At 39.8% G+C, this 26,173-nt stretch overlaps 2 protein-coding genes across 2 annotated transcripts in view; one reads left to right on the forward strand and one right to left on the reverse strand.

Annotated features, from left to right (window-relative positions):
• Window positions 1–877: 877 nt before the first annotated feature.
• On the reverse strand, window positions 878–10,405 carry AP5M1 (adaptor related protein complex 5 subunit mu 1). Its single transcript, XM_034061394.1, is given in 14 exon segments — window positions 878–1,195; window positions 1,198–1,242; window positions 1,338–1,391; window positions 1,394–1,419; window positions 2,171–2,210; window positions 2,213–2,266; window positions 2,849–2,891; window positions 3,271–3,502; window positions 4,645–4,711; window positions 4,714–4,749; window positions 4,752–4,888; window positions 4,890–5,265; window positions 7,304–7,308; window positions 10,127–10,405. Coding segments are annotated over 14 exon segments (1,455 nt in total). The 5' UTR covers window positions 10,372–10,405; the 3' UTR covers window positions 878–1,100.
• Window positions 10,316–26,173, forward strand: part of EXOC5 (exocyst complex component 5) — a 29,604-nt gene continuing 13,746 nt past the window's right edge. Inside the window, exons 1-9 of the mRNA XM_034061393.1 lie at window positions 10,316–10,452; window positions 15,656–15,747; window positions 19,189–19,336; window positions 19,742–19,936; window positions 23,901–23,965; window positions 24,390–24,418; window positions 24,568–24,677; window positions 25,880–25,924; window positions 26,024–26,164. Coding sequence (XP_033917284.1) covers window positions 10,426–10,452; window positions 15,656–15,747; window positions 19,189–19,336; window positions 19,742–19,936; window positions 23,901–23,965; window positions 24,390–24,418; window positions 24,568–24,677; window positions 25,880–25,924; window positions 26,024–26,164 — 852 coding nt within the window. The 5' untranslated portion in view covers window positions 10,316–10,425. The remainder of the gene's footprint in view (window positions 10,453–15,655; window positions 15,748–19,188; window positions 19,337–19,741; window positions 19,937–23,900; window positions 23,966–24,389; window positions 24,419–24,567; window positions 24,678–25,879; window positions 25,925–26,023; window positions 26,165–26,173) is intronic.

The raw sequence follows: 26,173 nt of genomic DNA on the forward strand, positions 1-26,173 counted from the left end.
TCCCAGAAGACAAGCACAATCACACCAGTCTGTATCTTTATTGCTAGGTACTTATTTTGTACCAGTTAATGTTAGAAAGGAAAGTAAAAATGGCTGTGGCAAGTATATTTCAAATTGTCTTCTCTACGCTCTTACACAGGACTAACCAATTTAAAACTAACTTATGATTTTAATACAAGTGACTTTTGTTTTTCCTTAACAGAAATCTTTAAGCAAACACACAAAATACAAAGTGCTGGAAAACATTTATTTTCAATGTATCATGATAGTACTCTCATTAGCTGTCTGTTTTGTTTGAATGCAAAAATCATTCATAAGAAAATTAATCAAGTCTGCGGTGTAAAAAAACATAGGTGCTGGTGCTTTGGAATTCCAGATGTAGTAATTGGAAGAAAGAAGTTCCCAGGCTAGAAAAAAAGGCAAGAAAAATAATCATTACAGGGTGCCTTTCAATCAGATGTTCCTTCATCCAAGTTAAGAGACTACCAATCCATCCTTACTAGTTTACAGGAAAGGTATAATGGCCTCTTTAACCTGCTAAGACTCTTACTATTATTTGAAAATAGTTTCTGATAATGAGACATTTAAAGTATCAGCTTCAATTACCTTTACTAATTTATCACTCATAAGCTTAAAATTCAAACAGAGGTTAAATCAAAAGCAGAGGGACGGCTTGGATTTTGTTCAACGAATATAAATTGCATACTTGATATAAACCATACAATATGAAAAAACTCTTTTTTGTGTTACAATTTAGGACTGACCTGTCACAAAATTAGCAGTGTAGACCACAGTTTTCAAAAGGCATTTACAGACTCAGCTAACATGACTGACAGAGGCAGCAACAGACAGACTGCTACAAATAAAAATGCTTCCATTAATACTGCTCAGATTTAATGTGTACCTACCATGTTCCAAACTAGTGTATTTTTGGTGCAGACTTGGAAGTAGTCATGTGTTAACTCAAGAATAAGTAGATGTGGTTTTTGCTCTAATTCACATAAGCCCACAACCACCAAGGGATGTTGGTGAGGTGACACTGACAGCAACAGTCTCATGTTCCATGCAGGAGCTGAGTTCTGTAGCTGGGTATTCCCAATTCATCCATCACATCTTACATTTTTTGCTTTTATGTAAGCAGCATTCCCAGTGCAAATATAATCAATTGGGTGCTCCTTGCCTGCAATGCCAAACTGACGGTTCCAGTCAGAGAACCTTCCAAAGATTTAGGGAACTTCTGTCCTAAAGCCAGAAACAGCATCTATAAGAAATTAACCAACTCTGCTTGCACTGTTCAAACTGACTAGGGGAGGAAGTAACACAGGTATTCTGCTTACCAATGACCCAAACCAGCAGGCTCTTCTCTTGGGACAAATCCAGTTGGTCATAACTTTGTACTCTAATAGAGTGATGAGGCACCTACATTAAGAGAGAATAAATAAAACCATTGGAACTAGTATCGCTTAATATTTGCTAACACCATTTTATTAAAGAAAGCAACACAATGCTGAAAGACATTACTTATGTGCACAGAAATAAATCATACCTGAGCACACAGCAATTTATGAAAAAAACAAAAAAAAAATTACAGAGTAGGAAGAAATCACCACAGTCTCAAGCTAGTAATCAAAGAAGAGCTGATGATATTTTACTGTCCTTAGTTCACTGATAGTGTTTTACTAACACTATGATCAGCATCAGCAACTTGGTATCATTTAATCTTTAAATTTTCATGATAATGATGTGATAGTGTAGTCATAGCAGTTGTCAGAAAGGCTTAAATGAAAACTATTGTTTTAACTTTAAAAAACTATATTTTGATAAACTGATCTGTAGCTAGGATTAGCAGTCTTAAGGAATGGGTAGCCCTGGTTTGGAAGTGATCTTGAGACTTAATCCACTTGGGATTGGGACAGTATTTCCCATGAGAAAATACCATAGGGGAATGAGATGCACAACAAAAGTACTCAGAACATTTCCAAGTATTCTGGTATAATTCTGTTTTCTGTAAATTACAAGAATTCCAATTGGGCATCAGAACTTCGCAAGGTCACTATCCACTGGTAGTACTTTGATGGACCATAATCTATTATATTGACTCCTGACAGGTTTATTTCAGGAAGATTACAGAGAAATGGAAGAAATTAATTTAGAATTTCTTTATTCTTACCTGTTGAAAAAAGGTATACGAGCTTTACAGTACTCAAAAAATCCTTTATGCTTTCATGAAGCTTTAAATTAACTGTTATTTTTAACTGTGATTGCTCTTAGAATCATAGAATCATAGAATAGTTAGGATTGGAAAGGAACTTAAGATCATCAAGTTCCAACCCCCCTGCCATGCAGGGACACCTCACACTAAACCATATCACCCAAGGCTTTGTCCAACCTGGCCTTGAACACTGCCAGGGATGGAGCATTCACAGCCTCTCTGGGCAACCCATTCCAGTGCCCCACCACCCTTACAGCAAAGAAATTACTCCTTATATCCAATCTAAACTTCCCCTGTTTAAGTTTTAACCTGTTACGCCTTGTCCTGTCACTACAGTCCCTAATGAAAAGTCCCTCTCCAACATCCCTATAGCCCCCCTTCAGACACTGGAAGGCTGCTATGAGGTCTTCTCTAGGCTGAACACCCCCAGCTTTCTCAGCCTGTCTTTATACGAGAGGTGCTCCAGTCCCCTGATCATCCTTGGGGCCCTTCTCTGGACTTGTTCCAACAGTTCCATATCCTTTTTCTGTTGAGGACACCAGAACTGCACACAATACTACAGGTGATGTATCACAAGAGCAGAGCAGAGGGGCTGGATCACCTCCTTCAACCTGCTGGTCACGCTCCTTTTGATGCATTCAACAAGTTGATAAAATCCCAAAATTGGTGGAACAGGAACCTGGGGAAAAAATATGTTAATTCTCAAGATAGGTTAACACCATCATCATAAGATCAGTTATATACTGTTCTACTCTTCAGGCTATTTGAGATACACAGACTTGTGGTATATGCACTTCACATATCTCAGCCTGGATATGTTTTTCTAATTCAGGCACCTACATAGGTTATTTAAAGTATGAGCAGCCATGCCAAGCAAAGGTATTAGCACCTCCTGAATGTGATTCAGATGACTCAAGGTCTTTCCAAGCAGTTTATTATATAAAAAATAGATTACCTGTCTCTATCAGACTGAAACTCATTCAGACACATTCAACAACACAGGTATTTTTATCCCTGCTTGAAGACTCAAAAATAAGAAGCATCAGGGATGTTATTACCTGGGAAGTGTAGTAACACAAATTGAAGAAATCTGAAGGAAGAATTAAACGAAATTTGTAAGGTCTGTTGTACACAGAATCATCCAGTGGTTCAGCACTACTGGACATCAGCATGGCAGTGTCAATGGAAGTCACAAAATGATGGACCACGATATCTTGGAGTGGAGGACCATTAGTCGGGAGATTCAAGCTGAGGGTTATGTTTGGTGCAGATCCCTCTATGTCACACTTAAAAAATGAAGTCAAGTTATTTTAGATTAACTCCCTCAAGTCAGAATTAGATGTTAAAAAATCAAATATAAGCATTAGAAGAAAAAATAATAAAATCACACTAAAAATTTTTAGCTGGCTTCAAATATTAGGACCAACAAATATTGTCAAAACCAAGCCCCTTTCCCATTTCAGTAGCCTTTCCCATGTGGTAGGGTTAGCGATGCAGTCTTAGCTAAGTGTCTCTTGATTGACAAATACTCTTTAGCATGAAAACAACAGATATGCAAACCAAGGACTAATGTATAGCTACAATATGACCGATGTTACATAAACATGCTTGCTGACAGTCTAATTAATTCTGTTACTTTTACAATATCCGCTTAATGGATTCAAGCATGCTATTAGTGGTCACTGTGGTCCCAAGTCAGCTTTCTCACAGCAACCGTGTGCAGCACATCCATTGTCTCATCTCTCCGTGTGCCAGCTCAGCAGCGCACGATTACGCCAGGGCTTTCTTCTTATGTAAGGCCATCCCCTCTGCAAGATGACCTAGAAACTTGTCCCTCTGAGATCAAGAAGCTGTATACCCTTATAATTCCTACCAGCATCGCTGGTGGGAAATAGCCCAGTCTTTGAAAGTGCAGTTAGCTTCCTTCAGAGATGAATATCCCACCGCTTGCCATTAACTAAATTGTCATGATCCAGTTTATTAGGCCTTTCTCCTCTTGAAACATTGAAAGTTACAAATACTCTGATAACATAGTGTGCTTTCCAAGCATAATTCAGAATGAATGTTAAATACATCAATTATAGAAAACTCAAATTTTAATGTATTTCATAATTATTGTTGATCTATTTAGTTAATATTCCCCAATTTTTAATATTAAACAATAAAAATCTGGAATGCTGGACATTTAAGTCCCATAAATAGTCACTGAAAAAATGCATGAAGCATGCAGGAAAAAAAAGTCAGTAAAGATCAAAATAAAAGGCACTAACACATCAGTCTAATAAGTAGTATTTCATTAAACTTTGAAATATTACAGTATTAAAAATTGACTGTTCACATCCCAAAGTAAAATGGCATAAGTACTTACTTTCCCAGTGTGCTCGTATGAAAAATACTTTGATCAGACTTGCACATAAAATGCTATCATGTTGCAATTTACAGTTCCATAAACTTGCTACATGTACACAACATCTCTTGTATCATACTGCATACACTTACCTTTTCAGTGATACAGATGTTCATCTGAGATTTGCCTTGGATCTCCAAGCTGGTTGATTCTTATCTGTAGGTATTTCTGGAATGTCATCAAACAAGCTGTTTAAACTATGTATGTTTAAGGGGGTGCCAAGCAGACAGGTATGTATAAGCAAATTTTGAAGCTGGCCTATTTTCACACTCAGCTTCATTTTTCCGACTTGAAGAGATGTAACCCACAATGCCTAACAGAAAAGCCAGTCCTTGCAAGAGTCCACTAACAGTGAGGAGGGGTAGCTGAGGCTCCAAGGTCTCCTCAGCTACTGGAAGACATGCATATATTGGACCACTCTTCTGAAAAGCAAGCATGGGCCAGAGATCCCCTCCCTTGGTGCAAACTGAATATACCAATGAATGATTGATTCAGGTACAAGTATCTCGATGCTTCGCGAAGATATGGTCATTTGTGAGTTCCAGTTCAAAATGCAAGGCTTTAAGAAAAGCACTGTCAGAGGGTACAGGCATGTGTGTTGACCTGTTGAAGGTCTTAGTGCACACTTCAACAGCAGGGTTAACATCTGTGACATGGAAATAAGAGCATCTTAATGCTGCACATCTTTTCCCACCTGAATTATCATATCAACCACACAACCCGCTGTTATAATGAAGGATGGGTTTCTCTTAGGTATTCAAGTACCTCCTAAAGGCCTCTCTGGTACTAAAAGGAACCTTGTGTAAATGGAAGCTAGCAGTGTCCTGATAGAAACAGTGACAGGAACAGTGATCTAAATCACTGTCAATAAAATTATTTCATGTGTAATTAGGATTCATTCTAGTAGGTGGATTTTTCCTGAAAACTTTGAGCAAGCATATTCACTCATTTCTTAGATAAAATGTGAACCTGTCTACCGTTCCTGTTGTGCAAAGGTACGGGATGTTTAAACGACACTAATGAACCCAAGCATGACTCACATCAGTGCAGCAAAATTGCAACTGTCAGGATGATGGAGCTAGGTTTTTTTCAGTGATACCCAGTGGTAGGACAAGGGGCAATGGGTGTAAACTGGAGCATAGGAGGTTCCATGTTAACATCAGGAAGATCTTTACTGTAAGAGTGACAGAGCACTGGAACAGGTTGCCCAGGGGGGTTGTGGAGTCTCCTACATTGGAGATATTCAAGGCCCGCCTGGACAAGTTCCTGTGTCATGTACTCTAGGTTACCCTGCTCTTGCAGGGGGGTTGGACTAGAAGAGTTTTTGAGGTCCCTTCCAAACCCTGGGATTCTATGATTCTGAACTATTTCTAAGAGGTGAAATTACACTCAAGAAGACAAGTTTTCAGACACTTAAGAAAACAGATGTCGCACATAATAAAATTCAACTACAACAGCTTTTTGCCTAGCTATAGTATGCTAATATACCACTGCTGTTTTGAACTTACACAACTGATCTGCAGCAATTGCTTTAATTGATTAATGAGATTAACTAAAATCTTTACAATATTATAAATCTAACACCATTTCACTGTACACAAGTCAATTTTTCTGGCATGGGCTGCATGGACTGGGAGGAGGGAAGCAAAACAGATTCCACACTGCATATGCAGTATATGTGACTAAGCTTTTATGACTGTTTAATCATTTCATTTTTTCAAGTATTTAAGTAATCATAATGTCACAGAGACACAGTTTTGTATATTTAAAAATTGCTATGTTGCATCCATGTATATATTCAATTTAAAATTTCCTACAGATAATATTTGAGAAAAATTATACAAGCTGTTTAATGCTGTGTCTGGGATTTTTTCTTCTGAAGCAGTATTACTTGTAAAGGAGAGAAGAATTAATTTATTCTCAAGCTAATCTAAAACTATCAAGAGGAACCAAGGATTTGTCTTTAAATAAATAGCTGAGAAAAGAAAAATTATTACTTCTACAAATGGATTGTTTTTCATTCTTTTTTTGGAAATGCAGACTCCCATGAGTCTCTCTTACATTAAGTTTGGTAACAGGCTAGCTTTCTAGCTTCTTTTTTTTTATTCTCTTAATAGTTATCCACAATCTTCAAAGAGCATATCACAGGTTACACACCAGGCAAGTAGTTAAATCACTTTATGAATCATCTCCTTAGCAGATCTGTTCTCAGGCTGCATGCTTGTTTGCATTCAGAACCATGCTAACACACAAACACGGGAGAAACATTTGTTTCTCTTTTTTAGGCAGTCTTCTTAAGGACTCATTGCCAGACTGTTTCTTAAATTGCCATGGAACTTGTAACTCCAGCAATGTGGTACTTTGTTGCATCTATGACCCACATATGTAGCACTCCCCTTCTGCTCCTGAACACTTGCATGGCTCTTATCCTGTTGCCTGTAAGTCCTACCTACACCATCTTTTCTTAACTGTGTAGCAGAGTTTAGCAGTCCCTTGCTGGTGGCAGTTACTCTTCCTATTTTCAGTGACCGTTTTTTTCTTTGACTCTTCATCAGGCATCTAGGGGTTTTGTTGGTTTTTTTTGGTCAATAAGGAAAAGGCATGCACAGGTAGAAAGAAGCCAGAACTACAAGATCCATAAACAGGATACAAGTCTCAGTTAAGACACCCCCTTGTAGCCTCACACCTACTTTATAGTGCAAAGATACAGAGTCATTTTGCAGCATGAATATTTGTGAGGACTTCCAGAGCAAGGCTGTCGATAAGAAGCTACGTGTAACCTTGGTGAATGTGAAATAAAAGCTCACTCCTCTAATAGAAATAACAGGGTTTTATTGAGGGACAAAGTCAACAAAGCAAGAGCAACAGTGCTGGGCACCTGATCATAGCCAGAGGTGCACTGATTGGCATTTGTTACAGGTTTATATACTTTTGCCATTGCATTAGTCATATACATATTCATGATTCCCGCATATAGGCAGGGCATATTTTAACTTGCTCCAGGAACTTATTATCATAAGTCTCCTCTTGGCATCTGTGCACTGCTCTCTGGTGATTGCGAGCAGGGGTCTTGAGGATGAAGTAAGCAGTCTTCCTCATGTGAGTCAGGGCCTTCAAGATGAAGTAAGCAGTCTTCCTCAGAATGTACTTTTCACCTTTGGCACAGTTGGATGCCCCAGTAATCACAAAACTAGCTGAAACCAGTCATATCTGTAATTCTTCTGATAGCTGGCAAAGACTTAGAACAGTGTGACCTTCCTGAAAAATTTATTGCTGGACAGACAGACAGGGGGTATCCAAAGCTAACAGATGTTTGGGAGGCACTGTTTCTAAACCAACTGGTAAGTAGAAGGATGGTGTGATATTATTCATTCATGTTTAGTGGGGCCACTAAATTCCACAGACTTAAAACACAAACACTGCTCTTTATCTTTGGCCTAAGTTAGGCCAAAAGTACTGTAACCCTGTGTTTTTCAGGCACTGGCTTTCCTCATATCAAGCCCCTCCCCCTCCCTTTCTTTTACCTTTACAAACTGTTTTGCTATGTGACTCCACCTTGCTCAAGAGTTCTGGCCATTTTCAACTTGTTGTCTAATCTTGTGTCTTTAGCGAGCTTTGCACATTCATGCAGTTATATCCACATGGTAAGACCTATGATTTGTGAAAGCCAATACATTTATGTGTTTATCACAGTGAGCATCTGTTATTTTTGGTCAGTGTTTCCAAAACAAAGGAAGGGGAAATACTTCAGTCTAGTTTTGTCTTACTTATGTCCCCATCTGTCTGCTCCATTTGCTGAAGCTGTCCCCCATGCCACAGCAATCTTTTCCTCCTCTCACTGAATATTCCCAGCTTTAGCTGAGTAATTAGATTAGTTAGCCCTTCAGATCTCAGTTTTTCAGTATTTGCTTCTAGAAAGCGATGAAAACTTAAAAAGATTAAAGTTTCCAGGGATGAATGAGCTTTGGTGATTTAAGAGAGACCATACTTGTTGCCCGAATTAAGTTATGACCGGCTCAAGAAAAGCAGAATGCTTTGATGTCTCAGATGTCTTCTCTGAGGTTAAAGATCACGGCTCACGTATCTCCAGCTGAGTGCGTAAGTCCTGAAACCAATAGTTTCCATGTGATCCAGCATTCTTTATATTGTCTGCAGGCTTTGTTGAATTTAAGGTCAGTTAGGGGGATAAACTTGGGGTTTCCACAGCCCTATTATTTTCTCTGAGAACTTGAAAGATCTAAGTTTGGAAATCACTTGAAGTATCAAGCATAGTTTGCCCTTTTCAAAGGAGCACTATTCCTTGTCTCTGCCACTTACTGTGTGACAAGTTACTTCACATATCCCTGTCACCAGTCCCCTCTTCCTCCATGGTGATTACACTCAGGTTTTTTTGGGACAAGGCTTTCTCTTTCTCTGTGTTTGTAGAGGGGAGGCCTCATCTCTGGTCCTGTAGGCACTACAAGGACCATAATACTAATGCTAAAACAATGAGAGGAATGTCTGATGCAGAGATATGTCTGCACCTGAAAATGGAAGATAGTCTACTTGCTCTTTTTGTTGTTTTCGTTGGGTTTTTTTGCCTCCTTCTTCAGTTTTAGTGAATCCAGACAATGACTGTAGATCACATCTCTTTAACCAGGTCTCAACATTTTTCACTTCCCTAACCCCAGCTATTTTGCTGCTCCTCTGAGTCCTCTGAAATAGCAACAAATTTTGGCAGACCAACAAAAGCAGCCTGCCTAGCCCAAATTCTTACTTAGAATGCTTATACAGTTCAGAATAAAAAGCCCTGCATTGGAGAACTTAGTGGACTCCTCCACGAACAAAAAAAAAAAACCCCTGTCATTGTATGCAAAAAATAAAATGAAATCAAAAGTTACATTTCTGATTGAAAATACATTTTTTAGTTACAGAACAATACAAGAAGAGAATATATAAGCAAAATGCATGCTTTCTACTTTAGCCACTTTGTTCATCTGACTATTTAATAATTTCCACCTTGCCCTTTTCCACATCAAGGCAGAGAAGAGCTAAGTAAAATCTTTACCTAGTAACAGAAAGAGGAATAGTGAAAAGTCATGCACAAAATGCAGAACTCAGGGGAAAAATAAAAAAAAAAGAGGAAGATTTCATTAAAAGCACATTTTAAGAACATAGGAATTCTCAAAATCAGGTTCAGAAAAGGACAGGGGCCAGCAGCGCACTGATGCTGCTGAAGGGATTCAGTCAACATCACACTGCTCGGCATTTATTGCACGTTTCAGAGCCCGAGGCAGCCCCTGTTTCTCTAAAGCTGCCGCGACCCCGCCAGCTTTCTCTCCTGCCAGAGCGGCAAAGCTCGCCCGCTACCGCCGCTGGCCGCCCTACAGCGCTCCAGACCCCTGAAGGGGCCCACGCCGGCCCGGCCCGGCCCGGCCCGATCCGAGAGCCTATCCTGGCTGCCAGGACTGCGCCTATCCCCGCCTCCCCGGTCTCCACAGGCCCCCAGTCCGGCGCGTTGCCCTTACCCAGAAAAGAGCACGGCTCCACCAGCCCCAGGGTCATACCTGAGGAGCCACACTGCCCTCAAAGCCGTTTCAGCACCGGTGTGGCGCCGATGGTAGCCCGGCTGCTGCGGAGGGGCGGCCGCAGCTAGGGAGGAGTCGGGAGTTGCGTGCGGCGGCGACCGTCCGGCGCAGGCCCATTTCCGGCGGGGGGAGGCGGTGCCGCGGCGGCTGGTGCTGCTGGGGCTGCGGAACACAATGGGCGGCATCGGCGGGCTGGCGGTGGGCCGCTGAGGAGGAGCTCTGCTGCCCTCCCTGCGGCCATGGCCACCACGGCCGAGCTCTTCGAGGTGGGTGTGGGTAGTTCCAGGGTTCCCTGCGGGCTTTCCCGGACGGAGGGGCCCGTGCTGGGCCCGGGGGCGGGAGGTGGAGGTGAGGACGGCTGGCTCTCTGAGGGAATGCGGAGGGCTTGCCCCTCTGCGGCCGGGGCGCAGCTCCCCTGGGCGAGCTCCTTCCTCCTCGGGCGGTGAGGGAAACTGGACCTCCTTCCGTGGGCGAGCGGCGCAGTGCCAGAACGTTGGGAGCTGGATGTCGGTGGGGGGGCTGAGGAAGCGGGGGAGTGGGAGCGAGGCTGATGCCGCAGGCGGTGGGGGAAGCATTTAATCACCTTCCTTAGGGTGGGAGCTAGCGATCCTTTTACGCCTGGGCCTCCTTCCCCAGGGCTTTGCAGCACGCGGGGTGCCGCTTTCAGCAGGGTGCCAGGCTGTGCCAGGCCCGACCGCCACCCTTGTTCTTATGAAAGCACAGATTCAGTTGACCCCAGCACCACGGTGTCCTGTCACAGCTTCTGCTTTTCTGAAGCAAGAAGGTAACTTCACCTTCCCTTTAGCTACTGTGAAACAGGCACAAGAAACTTGAGTACTTGCCCAATGCTGTACATGGCAGGGCAGGAATACAGCAAGAGTCTGGCCAATTATCTTTTGGCCTGCATTGTGGGCTGTCATTATACGTGAGCCTAAAAAGTGTTTATCTTCCCATGCTAGTGGATGGGGATATGGTATCATTACCAGGTATCCTGTATTTGCTCTCTGAGTAGCTCAAGAGGCAGTTGTTCATTTGGTGTGTTAATACTGAGACATGCTTTGCTCAGACTTCAGGAAAGGTCTTCCTGTTTCTCTGGAAGATCCTCTATCTATAGTTTACATAAATGCATTGTATGCGCTTGAATTTATGAGTCACTATTATGACACATGAGTGTTATGAATCGCATTTTTTGGCTTACATGATTTAAAAAAAACAGCAGGACTAATGTATCGCGTTAGAAATAGCTGGATGCTAGGGTGTTGGTTTTTTTCCCTTACTGTCTTAGGAGTCCATTGATTTCTCAGTGTGATGACAGGATGGTTCCATTCTTTGTGGGATGTTGAATGTGAGATAACTTGGCTGTGGAAAGAAAACTTTGTTTTGTCTGCATGTCGGGGTCATGCAACAATTTGTTCCATTTTGCAATAGTAATAAAGATGAAATTGCAGTGAAGGGGACACCTTTGCCTTGAGATGGGGCTTGAAATTATGTTCTCCAGTATGAAAGCCAGTATTTCTTTCTCTCCAAAGGCAAGAGAGATTTTCTTGACGTTCGTTAAAATAATGTTGCCTACTGTGTTAGTTTGAAGTCACTGCCATATATGTTAGACCATGAAAATGTGCTTATTTTGGGAGTAACCCATAGCTGCATACTGGGGGTGGTATTTGATTGCCATGTTTTCATGAGTATGTGTTTGAAAGTACTTTTTAATGGAGATGCGTAGAAGGATCTGTGCTAAAAAATGGGCACAACATGGACTCGGTTCCTCATGTAACTCAAAGTGTTATTTAACCATGATTATTTCTAAACGGATTTTTAATGTTGCTAGGTCCAGTTTAGTTTTGTCTATATAGGCCAGATCAAAGCAGGTTATCATCCACTTCAGGCATATCTCTTATTAAATCAGTAGTATTGGCTGAATGGGTAACATCATGTTAATTCATGTAGAGCTAGAGGGAAGCTCAAAGCTGTGAAGAAATTGACTGTTGGAGCTGATCTGATAACAGGCAAAGAATTTGCAAATGATGTTTGTAATAGTTGATTTTCAGCAATTTCTGCAAAATGGGATAGGAGACAAAATTGGAATTAATCTGTCAGCTGTAGGCAGCCCTATTATCAAGATAGGATTGAAGAGAGCAAATGTATGTTAAAGACACAATATAGAAATGAAACTGTAAAGTTTTGTGTTTGCAGTGGAATCTGTGAAATTATGTCTTAAAAAGACTGTTGAACTTCAGTTGTTCTTTATAAATCAAATAGATTGTTTTTAGCACACCCTTTGTAAAAATTTGGATGAAAAAGCTCTTCTTTTTTTTCTTTTCTTTTTTCTTTTTTTTCTTTTTTTTTCTTTTTTTTTTTCTTTTTTTTTTTCCTGTTGGTCAGTGTTGTGTACATAATAATATCCCCTGCAGTTACTATTTCTTAAATTATACAGAACTAGGTTTATATGATTAAAAACTGAAGAACAGGATTCCTGTGTAAGTGCTATTAAAAACCAGAATTTTTCCATGGTATGCCCCTTTAAAATATTGCTACACCTGTATGCAGTGATTCTGCTGTCATTTAGGTCTAACTAAACTAATCAATACTTTGATGTGTCAGGTTGCTAAAACAAAACACCAGTTTATAATTTTTGCAGAATAGCAGATGTTGCAGGAGAGAGGCAGACTGTGAGGTGGGATGAGCATTGCAGAAGAGGGAGATGCGTGCCTCTGCCTTGGGGAGGGCAGTGGAGGGGACTTGGTTGCTGCCAGTCTGGTTTGGCCTCATGGCTGGTCAGGTGGCACCTGGATTTGGGGTTAATCACAGTATATGTTGCTATGTATCTGGCTGGTTTAGGGGATGCAGGGGAGGGAACTGCAGGAATCCTGTGAACACATGCACTTGAGGGAGCGTTAGAGGACTATAGAGATGGATAAGCAAGATGGTTATTATATTTTTTAATTATTACAATTTTCAAGTGTCTAGGGCATGTATACCAGATTTCTGTAGGAGAGAAGGTTTTAAACAGGCTTGCAGGAAAAACTGTAAAATGTAGAAAATGTTACATGCACACACAGAGCATCAGTAAACAGTGCACCCCATATATAGGATTCTTCCATAGCGATGTACTTGATATTGATATCCTTGTAAATAGAGTGGTACTCCAGTTGACTTACAGGATCCTAAGAGGAAAGACTGTGGTTGGGATTTTCATGTAAAGGAGAAGTGGTGCAAGAGCCATAAGGTAATTAGGAAGTCCTTGAAGGAAATGTTACTGTATTGAATGGCTGATTTCACCTATAATTGAAATTGCAAAAATGTTCCCAAACATCTAGATGGAAAGATGAAATAAGGAGAGAATTTACACTTGATATGAAAAGACTGTGTTAAGCTTTTGATAAAAAGGATTCACGTAAAGAAACTTCACAGTGTGTGTCAGAAACAGCTGGGTTAGAGATAAGTGACTTGCAGAGAAATTGTTTGTATGTGGTATCATCCACTTATTTTTAAAGTTTAACCAAGAAGCCTGAGCAAAATTTAGTTACTGTAGTAAGTCTTTGAATGAGTGGGTTCTGAGTGATCTGTTGAAATGGTGAAACTTCTTACCTGGCAGGATTCAGCATGTTGCAAAGTATATTTTAAAAACTTTTGTATTTTTGTTTAATAGCTGTGCCTTACTGGATAGACCGTAATGTGTTTCTGAGGAATGACAGACTTTGAACTGGCAATGTTTGCTTTTCAACCTTTGTTTTTTGTTACTAAAATAACACTATAATAACGGAGGTTTGTTTTTCTTTCCTCCTTATTACTTCTGATGAGATTTTAGACCTGTTGATACAGGAACCAGTTTGGTACCTATGGAGATCTGTTTATTTTTATTTTTTTAAAAACCAAACTTTATCAAAAGTAATTATGACATCTTCACATGTTTTGTTATCAGAAATAAGTTGTGGCAAATACCACTTCTGACCAGAACCACTCCCAGCTCTGTTCATAGTGTTAAATTACATGCAGCAATGGTTCTAAATGCTTTCTGTGAAATCCTGGTGGTTATGAGAATACTTTGCTTACTGATCTTAGATGTGCTGTTGTTAGCACCTTAACAGTGCTGCTAGATTGCCAGTTAATCTGAAGTGACAAATTCTTAAGTTTTTTTAAAAGGGTAGATGTTGGACTGTGGTTTGAGTATTTAGCATTAAACTACATAAAGAAATATTCTAGATACTTCAATTAAATAGGAGGTCTTGGGTTTATAATGAGGTCTCTGCCTTCAGAAAATATTGTTGGGTGGAGAAGTAATCTTGACGCTTCACAGGTATTGTGAAGTATTTTTGTGGAAGCTCCAGCAAAAACTGTGGAAGAAACCTGAGTAACCTTGCATTTTTAACATCATTCATGCCTTGTTTTTTACTTCTTGGGAAGGTCAAGTCCATCATCTGTGTTTATGCTTGCTTTGTTTTTTTTCCTTATCTGTTTTGTTTCTGCCGCTGTGGTTTGGTGTTGCATAGTGTCCAGTGGCATTCTCACACTGTGTCAGAGGGCAGTGTCTTGGCCAGTTCTGCTGGCAATGCTGCTTTGTGGACTGCATCACAGGCTTGAGCAATTGTAAAGAATTGCCATTTAACTTTTTAGACAGATCAGTTCTATCTGATTTGCTGCACAGCTGACAGATGGATCTCATAATATAGTATGTCAAATCAGTGTGGCTGCTGCATGTTTCATAGAATCATGCAGGTTCATAGAATCATACAGAAACACAGAATGGTTTGGGTTGGGAGGGACATTAAAGATCATCTAGTGCCAAACCCCTGCCACAGGCAGGAACATGTTCCACTAGGCCAGGTTGTTCAAAGCCCCAGTCCAGCCAGGCCTTGAACACTTCCAGGGATGGGACAGCCACAACTTCTCCATGAAGCCTGTTGCATGTCTCACCACCCTCACAGTGAAGAATTTTTTCCTAACATCTAATCTAAATCTACCCACTTTCATCTTAAAGCCATTCCTCCTTGTCCTATCCCTACAGGCCCTTGTCAAAAGTCCCTCTCCAGCTTTCTTGTCAGCCCCTTTAGGTACTGGAAGGCTGCTCTAAAATCTCCCTGGAGCCTTCTTTTCTCCAGGCTAAACAGCCCCAGCTTTCCCAGCCTGTCATCATAGGAGAGGTGCTCCAGTCCTCACACTTTATAATGACAAGCCATAAGCTCATCTGGAAATCAGGAGAGGTAATTTAGAGCCAACTCTACCCAGACCTGTAGCAAATTCTTTGCTAGTAGCCTGTCTATCTCTAGACTAGATGTTCACATCCACTGTGTTAAGAACAGTGTTCCCATATTTAATACATAAACATAAGAGGTGACGGGGTAATTGTCCACACTGTACTTGCTTTTCATTGTAGCAAAGCTTCTGCACACTTTTAAAATTATGTGTAAGCAGCTGCTTAAGGAACAACCTGCTGTGGCACATTGTAAGGAGTTTTTTTTCTGTGGCTAGGAGCCTTTTGTGGCAGATGAATACATTGAACGCCTGGCATGGAGAACACCGGGAGGAGGTTCCAGAGGTGGAGAAGCCTTTGATCCAAAAAGGTAAAGTAAAATTGCATAATGGTCGAAGTGAATGTATCTTTAATTGTACCATTTTATTACGTATATAACAAAAAGCCTGTAGGCAGTATTGGTGTGTGTCCAGGGAGGTTTTCATCTGGAAAATTGCTGGAATTTGTGACCATGAATCAGTTATTCAGTAACAAGGGTAAGGAAAGTAACTTTCTGATTTAGACCTTTTGAAGGAAGGAGAATTGATATTGTCAGACATGAATGTTCCAAAGCACTATAGTTGCTGGATTAAGGCATAATATGAGACTTTGCTGCTATGATATTTAAGTTAATTTAATGAGTTTCTTGCCAGTTTAGCTCCCTGACCTGGCTTTTTGTAAGACCCAGTAGTTTACAGTATTGGTGCAAATAAAAGGTAGGATGGGAAGAAAGGGAGAAACATGGCAGTGTGAACTTAGATTGTATAAACTGAATTTGTGTGAATTTGTATAGTCTGAATCAAATGAACAGCTTGCTGCTGATGAATGGGCTCGTGCCCTTCTTGCTCCTGAGCTGCATACCATGATGGCTCATCTGAGCTAGCTCTGGGCATCCAATCTCATGATAAGCTGATGTAACTTACTAAAGTGTCAGAAAACTAAACTCATAGGAAGAAAAAAAAAAACCCAAAACCAACCAAACAAAAAAACCCCACCAAAACATTTTGTCATTCAGTTAGCAATTTTTTGCTGACTGAAAAAGCCTGGGAGCAGGTGCAAAGGGAAGACTCTGTGTCTGTGAACTGGCGGTGAGAAGGAATGTCTGTGTGGAAAGGCTCAAAGCTAGGGTATGGGAAGTGGGGAAGGAAGAGGTAGTGTAGGACCTTCTCTACTTTGTGGTGAGTTGTCTTGACTCTGTGAGAAACCTAACCCTAAGAAGCCAGATCTTCAGTTACTGGGCTGACATTGGGTGTTGCATTGGTAACTCAGATGCACAGTTTTATACAGCACCATCTGTTGAACATCAACAACTAAGCTTCTGTACTGCAAACCTCTGGAAATTCTTTGGTTTTGAAGAGTGACTCTTTCAAACTGTTTAGCTTTTGTACCAGTATTGGTAGCTTTTCTAGAGATACAACTAATTTTTTTTTCACACTATTATAACCTGGGAGATGAGCAAGTGCAATAACTGTTCCTGACTTCTCATCCACATGATCATTCATTGTAGTAAACTGAGATAGAACCAAAACAAAGTTTAGGAATTATTAACATCATAGACAAGCTATTGTTACTCAAAAGAAACATGAAGCACTTCATTAACTTGGTCAAAGGACATTCCTTCTGGAGCAGTCTGTCTCTTTGGAGGTGTGAAAGAAGAGGAAGGATATTGTTTGAGTTCTTGCAAGGTGCTGAATGTTTGACATTGGGTTTGGGGCCTGTGTCCTATGCAGAGCTTTGCATGTGATTTAAGCAGGAAGAAGCCTGGAAATACACAGCATTATTTCCTATAGCTCTTTCTTCACAGTTGGGCCTAATATATGCTTTAGGGTAGTTAATGATTTGTACCAATACCTACTCAGGTTGGGCCTAATATATGCTTTAGTGTAGTTAATGATTTGTACCAATACCTACTCAGTTTAACCTGTCTTCTGTATTTCCGCTGGCTTGTTTGTGTTAACTCCTGTGATGCACTTTTAAATTTTTCAGGACAAGTGGGAGAATCCTGCAACAGGAAATATTTTTCTTGTGGGATCTTCTAATATTGAGTAGGGAGCCAAAATTACTATAAAAAAAACCCAGACCTTTTGGTGTATGTTTTTTCTTTTCTGTTTTTAGAATGTGATGCTTTTGTTTGGTAGAAAGAATGTTAGAGTCTTTATTCTGAGAAATGTGACCAGCAGCTACCTCTTCTACTTTAGCATTCTTTTTTCTCTCATTATATTAGGAACTATTGCTGAATAAATGCTGAGCTGGCACAATAACTGTTTAAAAAACAAATGTCAAATGGAACCGAATCAGCTTGTTGAATAGAAACTGTCTGCACTTCTCCAGGCTTTTGTTGGAAAGTACGCTTTGTGTCACTGTTGTTTAAAGTTTATTTAAAATATATTTCTGTAAACTTAAGTTTGCTCCTTGTGATTTTCTGTGGAATCTAATGCAACACGCTTACTCTTGGGCTTTGGGCAAGCAGGAAGTTGAGGAAGGCAGTCATAAACATCTGCCTCAATCCAGTTTTCTTCAGTAAGTTGTGCCTTTGAGTCATGTAAAGATATAATTTGAAATAGGTTTTTAGACCAGTACAGCAATCAGTGCTCCAAGCCAGTCATTCTAACAGCAGAAGTTCAGACTGAAACTGCAGTGACTCTCCATTCAGCTGAAGAGTTGCATTAGTATCATTTAGGTGTTGCTCGAAGAAAGCTGTTGGCCAAGAGAGGTGCTGCACCTGTTACTGGAAAGGAGTCGTGAAGGTAGAATAATACATTCTGCTTCTCACTTCTGGTTGTTGAGAATCTTTAGCTTGTTCATGGGAAGTCAGGAGAAGAGCAGCTTGCTCATCTGCCTTCAGCAGCATTGCAGGTTGGAAGGGCTTCACATTCACAGTATTCTGAATAGGCAATTCCTGAGTAGTCCAGAAATAGCTCCCTGGAAGAGATTCATGTTTCCTTTCATCTTCTGATCTAATATTAAACCTGGGCAGCAGCGTTATCAGATCTTTCACATGTTTTCAGTTATTAGCATGAGTTATGGCTATGGAGGATCTGTGAATAATTCATTCCTTGAGAATCACTGACTAGGATGTTTAGGAAAGCATAAGCTGAAAAGATGAGTGGAATGGGATAAATGGGGGGGAAAAAAATGAGAAAGAGGCACACATTGAGAATGGAATGAAAAAGAAGAGAGGAAATTTAGGAATTCATTCCTGTGTTTGGGAAGAGTGAGTCTGGAAGAAAAATCAAAGTGATAGGAAAGGGTGGAAAAAAATCCTTAAAATGTCATATGTTAGAGGAAAAAGTAAAATCCAGAAAGAAAATGGTTGTAAGCAAAATGACATTATGAGACTACACGAGTGTATTCGTTGCCTGTTAAGAGGATACTGATTTACAAGTTTACTGTAACATGTACAGTAGACAATATTACCCTGTTCTTAGAGTGAAGGGATGTGGTAGCCTAAACTCTTTGTCCTTATGAGACTTCTCTAGGGAAGATGGGAATACAGGGATTTTGTACCTGTGACAGAACCACATTCTTGGGTGATTGGTATTTTGGTATTCCCCTCTCCTCTGGCCTATTATGTGATTACATAGTTTTTATGTAGGCATAGAGTTCTACGCAGCTAGGGTGATGTAGTTTAAAACAAAATAGCATTTGTAAGTTAGATGTAATTATATCAGCCTTGTAGGCAAGTTCTTTTCTTTGAGGTTTTTTAAGCTCTCTGTAGAAGACTGTGTCTTTCAAACTAAAGTCTGCTTTCCTGCATTTTATTTTAAATCAGATTACTCGAAGAATTTGTAAATCATATCCAAGAATTACAGGTAATGGATGAAAGGATTCAGAGAAAGGTGGAGAAACTAGAACAGCAGTGCCAGAAGGAAGCAAAGGAATTTGCCAAGAAAGTACAAGAGCTGCAGAAAAGCAACCAGGTAAAATCTAAAGAGTATAGTCAGTGCTAAGCTTTGCAAGTTTTAAAACCATCACATGCTCTATTAACGTTTCTTGGTACAGCATGCTACTGTTTGATATAAGAATAAAGAGGTTTTGATGGAGAACAATTTCTCCTGTCAAAAGGGGCGTATCTGCATGTACCATTAATGAGTGTTATTCTGAAAGTGCTGAGTCTTTGCAATAGTTAAAAGGAAGACACTGAACTTTTAAGTGTTTGTGTGTACTTCATTAGTGGTTCTGATTAGCTCTGTAGTTCAGAGATGCAACACCTGGAAAGCTAATGCTTGTGTTCACTGTGTTTCTTACTGATGTAAATCTAGTGTTTCTTAAAGTACAGTAAACAGAAATCATGTGGGTTTTTGTGCGTGCCTGTGTTCTCCCAGGTTGCCTTCCAACATTTTCAAGAACTAGATGAGCACATCAGCTATGTAGCAACTAAGGTCTGTCACCTTGGTGACCAACTGGAGGGGGTAAACACACCACGGCAACGGGCTGTGGAGGCTCAGAAGCTGATGAAATACTTTAATGAGTTTCTGGATGGAGAGCTGAAGTCTGATGTTTTTACAAACTCTGAAAAGGTAAGAGCTGTCAGCAGGATGAAAGCAGTTCAAAGCAATAGGCAGTACTGCCCTAATTACAAGCTGCTACCATGACTTACCATGGTCAGACTTCAAACTAGTGAGTGACTGACTTGTTAAAGTTTCATTGTTCTGAAATGTAAATTAACAACACTAGGCTGCAGATTGCTGATAAAGCATTTGTATTCAGTGATGCTTAATGTGGCAATGTTGGCATTTTTCATTTTATGAAATTATCAAGGTTTGAGAAACGCTGGGAGGGCAACTTTAGAATGCACAAATATCTGCCTTTTTTCTTTGAACCCCTTGCCTCAGATCCACCCTGTAATGTAGAATGTTTCTGAATACAACTTCTTTGTGAAACTTTACTCTGTTGGGTCAGTCCACTGGCCTTGGATACCTTTTTGTCACAGCATGCCTTTGGGCTTTGTATAGTCCTGTGGTTATGTCTCCACCCTTTGAATTTAGAGGAACTGGGCAGGAAAACTTCAAAGAAATGTTAAAGCATTTTGTTTTTCTTATGCTTCAAGAATACGTTCATGAAGCAAATGCAATCTGAATGGTGTGGCTAATAGAAATAAACTGAAGGAAAAGTGTCCAGCTGAAAGCAAATGGACACGTACTGGATTTCCTTATTTAGTTTGAAAGGTAAGTTATTGGTTTGAGGATTTTTTGGGTTTTTTTTTTTTTTAAGGTGCATCCTAATGCATCTTTGCACTTTCCTTAAATTCTGTGCAATGCTATGATTGTACTCTGGAAAAAAATTCCCCCAGTATGTGGGAATAGCAAAAACTTGGTTTGCACATTCAGCAAAAAATACATGCTTGAAATGCTGCTCACAAAGGGCCCAATAACAGGTTAATCGTCATTTCCTCTCAACTGAGCCTTAAGGTATCTCTCAGGAAAATGAAAAACTAATTATTTCATATAGTTGTATTCCCAAGAAGTCAGTTGCATAGTGACTTTTGATTCGTGGTCTGTGGATATATGGTAATTACCATTTGATAGTTTGCCCTAATCAAAGAGGGAGCCCATAAAACTTTCTGTAACTTCTAAGTCAAACAGAAAGGTTTCGACATAACTGAAGTTCATCTGTGGACAACCTTTTCCGGATCTCTGTTTTTCTTTTGTTTCCTGAGTAGAAATAAAACATGCATTTTAAAAATATTTAATAGCAACATGGTAAATAACAAAGTATAAGTGAAAGAGAATTGTATTGTCTGCTGAAGAGGCTCTCATATAATTCAACTTTCACTTATAATTTGAAGTTTCATAATACTTTCTGTTGGAGGATCTGAAAAAAAAAGGTAGATAAATAGAGTAAGCCTGGAAATAAGTAAACAAATTAATCTTTATACAGTCTGAAGACTAATAAGATATTCAGTAAATAGGGGGAGGGCAAATGTAGTAAAAGCCAGAAGTCTTGTGCTAGTCTGCAGAGGAAGTATGTGGGAACACAGACAAGGTTTTCTGGATCCAAATTATCTTACTGCAACTAATTTCCATGTAGGTGCGTTAGTACTGTTCCATAACTTTTGCCTCCTTATTTAAATAGTAATTAGAAGTAGTGTTTTTAGAAGAAACTGACTAGGCATGTGCTGTAACATCTTAATGAATCTTTGAACTAAAAATAGGTTTTAAAATACGAGATAGTAACAAATATTCTTGAATGTAATATCAAATGCTTTCCCATTATTGTCTGATCTTTGAACTGATGTGGAGCTTAGATAGTGGTTTGGAAGATGTTATGACTCTTTCGTACTATGCCATCCCTCATAAGTGTGGGTTTTTCTTTGAGACATTGAAGGCAAGGGATACCGTGAAAGGAGAGGCAGGAAAAAAATTATAATGCACTTATTCCTAGGGAATTCATATTTTTCCCAGTAGGGTCAGTTCTTAAAATCTCCCTTGTGCTGCCACCTAACTAGTCCTTGTCCTGTACTGAAGGGTCTTGAAGTGAGCAAATCACTCCAGTTAAAACAAACTATCAAAATGATCTGGCAGCTCACTTGCTTATCATGCAATGGCATTGTCCTATGTTTAATGTGTCTACTATAATTTTTGTATCCTATTCTCAGTTTAGTTTCTGTACTTGTTATTCCATTATGCCTTTTAGCTTGTTCATAAAAATATTTTGTTAAAATTCTGTCCTGCCATTACTTGTCCACAGTATTTCAGATTTTTTTCTCCAGGTGTGTTACAGCATTTTACAGAATCTGTATTTATTTTGATAGTTTACAGAAGACTGATTCAATTAAAAACTAAATATGTATAGATTTAAGCAGAAACCATGGAGAACTGATTTGTCATGGCTTCTGTTATGCATAAGAAAAGGCCCTGAATTCAATAAAAACCAAGTTAGTTAACAGCTATTATCTAAAGAGGAAACAAAAAAAAATACTGTATTTGTGGGTTGGTTGGTTTTGGTTTTTTAACATTGATGAATAACTGCTGATATATATAGATTAATGACGTCAGCATTGATCACAATTGTTAGATATTAAGGTTGCTGTAAGCTTATAGAAATAACTGCTGTTTCATTGGATTTATGTGAGGAGCGTAGCTGCTTTGGACTTAAGAGGCTATTGTAAACTGACAGTTCAAAACATAAGCTGCTCTCAATAAGCAGAGTGGATATACTTCATGAGAGCCCCTATTTTTGCTAAACAGCCATCCTTGTGTAATGCCTGTACTATGTATTCTTACCTGTGTGTTTTGTTCAATTCTTGAAGTTTTAATCCCAACTTGCTCTAAATGGTGGGAGAATAGGATTTCATTACTTTCCTCTAAGTCTAGATCCCTGGAACATGAGTAACAGGAAGAACAAGATAAATTGCATGTTCTCCCTTGTGTCAGTTTATAAAGGTTTTGCTTGAATGTAGTAGCTAGAGCTTTCGTTGCCCTCTTTGAGGTACCTTCCAGTCACCAAGACAGCATAACAAAGCCTCTAAAACTGTCCCAGAGCTGTGGCTGGTTTGGGCCAGTTGGCATCGTGTACTTAAATCCATTGAGGTTCATTTACAACCAGCTCTTTCCCCACATTTTCAAATTGGTGTTTTCTATAGTTTGAGTCAGCCTAGTGAAACATTACTAAGCCCTGCTTAGGTGCACTTCCCATGCTGATTGACTGTGGAAGAATAAATGATCAGAAATCTGCATTCTGTATTACCTTTGTTAGCTTTTCTATTCATGTGACTATTCCTATTTTGTAGGTGTATGATTAACTGACTCATTTTGATCTTTACTTTGGACCTCACAGTTAGTAATTTCTAATACAGCTTCCATTTGTCCTTCATTGGGAGAATGTGAGGTACTCTAACTAGGCTTTGCTTTGATTCCTTGATTCCTATTTTCCCCTTTTTTACTGCTCCATGCCAGTGTTGTCATGGCTTTTCTTGACATGTCTGAAAGGTGGCTAGCCATTTTGCTTTGGAGTTCAACAGAGATCTCTTCTGGATGGGTGTGATTCATGAAGCTTTCTATCCTAATCATCTGTAAAGGATAGAATCACAGTTCAGTAAGCACTGAGTTACAGCTATGTATTTTATTCCCACCTGGAAGGGTGCAGATTTTCTTGAGACTTCTCTAGCCACATTCTGATCTAATCAGCTCTGAGGAGTCTTTGGTCTGCAAGCTATATAACTATGTTGGCATAGTGCAGTGATGAGCTATTTGTCCAGGTGGCTTACACACTTACATGTTACTTGCTCATATTGGGCACATCTAAGGCTTTTTATCATGTTTTGACCTAAATAACTTTATGTTAAAAAAAATCCCAACCGTTGAAATGTCATGAAAGTACACACAGGAGCTTTAAGGCGGATATCTCTTCCATGGGTATATCAACTCAGCAAGCTTTAGAAATAGGAATTACATATATGGAAAATTGGACAGTGAAGGGGAAGGAAAGGAACAGCCCTTAATCAGGCCTTCTTTAGTAATTCTGTCATGTTACTCTTAACAGATTAAAGAGGCAGCTGATATTATTCAAAAACTACACTTGATTGCGCAGGAACTGCCTTTTGACAGGTAATGTTCTATCTGAACATCTTTAAAAAACTAATCTTCGCATAGCTATAACTTTCTAATGCTTCCCTTGTCTACTTTTTTGGTGCTTAGTGATTCCTGTAGCTTTTGAGATGGATTGTGTTCTTATTTCTGTCTCCTCTGTTCTCAAATTTGTGTTCATATGCCCATGTTTCGGGATCATCCTTGCATACACATCCTAAACTGCTTAACAGACTTTTAATGGGATAATTTTGCTGTGCTGACTTAAAGCTAGATTTGAATTAGATGTTTGTAGGTTTTTATGGATATAAAGTGTGTAACTTTTCTGTCGTCTTTGTGTTGTGTGTTCTCATTTTGAGTGCCTGTTACTTGTGATCTAGGATGTCTGTGATTTTGCTTGTGATGTGGATTTGAATTTAATCATGGTATTTTTTGTTGTTAACAGGTTTTCTGAAGTAAAATCGAAGATAGCAAGTAAGTTTATCCACTTTGATCCGTATTTCTGTATTTGAATTGTTAAAGATGATTAAAGAAGTATGCAATAATGTCAGTATTACAGGTTTTGTTAGTGCTTGTGTTATGTAACCTGATGGATTTTCGTTGTTACCGCTTTTCCTCTACAGGTAAGTACCATGACTTAGAGTGCCAGCTAATTCAAGAGTTTACCAGCGCCCAGCGGAGAGGCGAAATCTCCAGAATGAGAGAAGTAGCAGCAGTTTTGCTTCATTTCAAGGTAAAACTCGAGGGTTTTAACTTAAATACATAAGTAGAACAACCCACGATACAGGAAATGCCTGTTTTAATTGAACATATTTGCATGGGCACAACAACTATTTCAAATAGCATATGTAACTTTAAAAATGCCGGGTCGGAGCAATCCCAGGCACAGTTACAGGTTGGGCAGAGAAGAGATTGAGAGCAGGCCTGTGGAAAAGAACTTGAGGGTGTTGGTCAATGAGAAAATGAACATGAGCTGGCTTCAGTTTGTGCTCGCAGCCCAGAAAGCTAACCGTATTCTGGACTGCATCAAAAGAACCATGGCCAGCAGGTCAAAGGAGGTGATCCTGCCCCTCTACTCTGCTCTCGTCAGACCTCACTTGGAGTATTGTGTGCAGTTCTGGTGTCCTCAACATAAAAAGAACATGGAACTGTTGGAACAAGTCCAGAGGAGGGCCACGAGGATGATCAGGGGACTGGATCACCTCCCATATGAAGACAGGCTGAGAAAGTTGGGGCTGTTCAGCCTGGAGAAGAGAAGGCTGTGTGGAGACCTCATAGCAGCCTTCCAGTATCTGAAGGGGGCCTACAGGGATGCTGGGGAGGGACTATTCATTAAGGACTGTAGTGATAGGACAAGGGGTAACGGGTTGAAACTTAAGGGAAGTTCAGGTTAGATATAAGGAAGAAGTTCTTTACTGTAAGGGTGGTGAGGCACTGGAATAGGTTGCCCAGGGAGGTTGTGAATGCTCCATCCCTGGCAGTGTTCAAGGCCAGGTTGAATGAAGCTTTGGGTGACATGGTTTAGTGTGAGGTGTCCCTGCCCATGGCAGGGGGGTTGGAACTAGATGATCTTAAGGTCCTTTCCAGCCCTAACTATTCTATGATTCAATGCAGGGGAATAAAGGCTGGTAATAGGGAATTGGAGGCAAGGTCAGTAGAGGCTATTCTAAGATATTTTCTTGTATGCATGTGAACTGGTTTTCATGCTTGAGAAAGAGCGTTGAAACTTCTGGTATATATCCATGTGGTGTGGGGATAAGTGAAGTAACTTCAGGTTTGTGAAAACAATGGGTTTGAAAGTGTCTAGATGAATTTTTTTGTTTGCTTTTGTTTTTTTTTTTTTAACAATAACTTTTTCACAGGGGTTTTGATTTTATTCTATACTGAAGTACGGACAACCTGCTTTAACACTGAGTTGTTTTGTTTCTTCCCTAGGGCTATTCCCATTGTGTTGATGTCTACATAAAACAGTGTCAAGAGGTAACACTTTTTATTTCAAATGTATCTCTTTGAGTCTTGATTGATTTAGTCATACAGGTTGTTGTAAATATATTATGAAATGTGCTTCTAAAATCCTAGGGTGCATTCCTGAGGAATGATGTCTTTGAAGATGCCGCCATTCTCTGCCAGCGAGTGAATAAGCAAGTTGGAGAAGTCTTTAGCAATCCAGAGACTGTACTAGCCAAACTCATTCAAAATATCTTTGAAGTTAAACTTCAGGTATCTAAC

The sequence above is a fragment of the Melopsittacus undulatus genome, chromosome 4 (assembly GCF_012275295.1).
Source record: "Melopsittacus undulatus isolate bMelUnd1 chromosome 4, bMelUnd1.mat.Z, whole genome shotgun sequence".
Classification (NCBI taxonomy): Eukaryota; Metazoa; Chordata; class Aves; order Psittaciformes; family Psittaculidae; genus Melopsittacus; species Melopsittacus undulatus.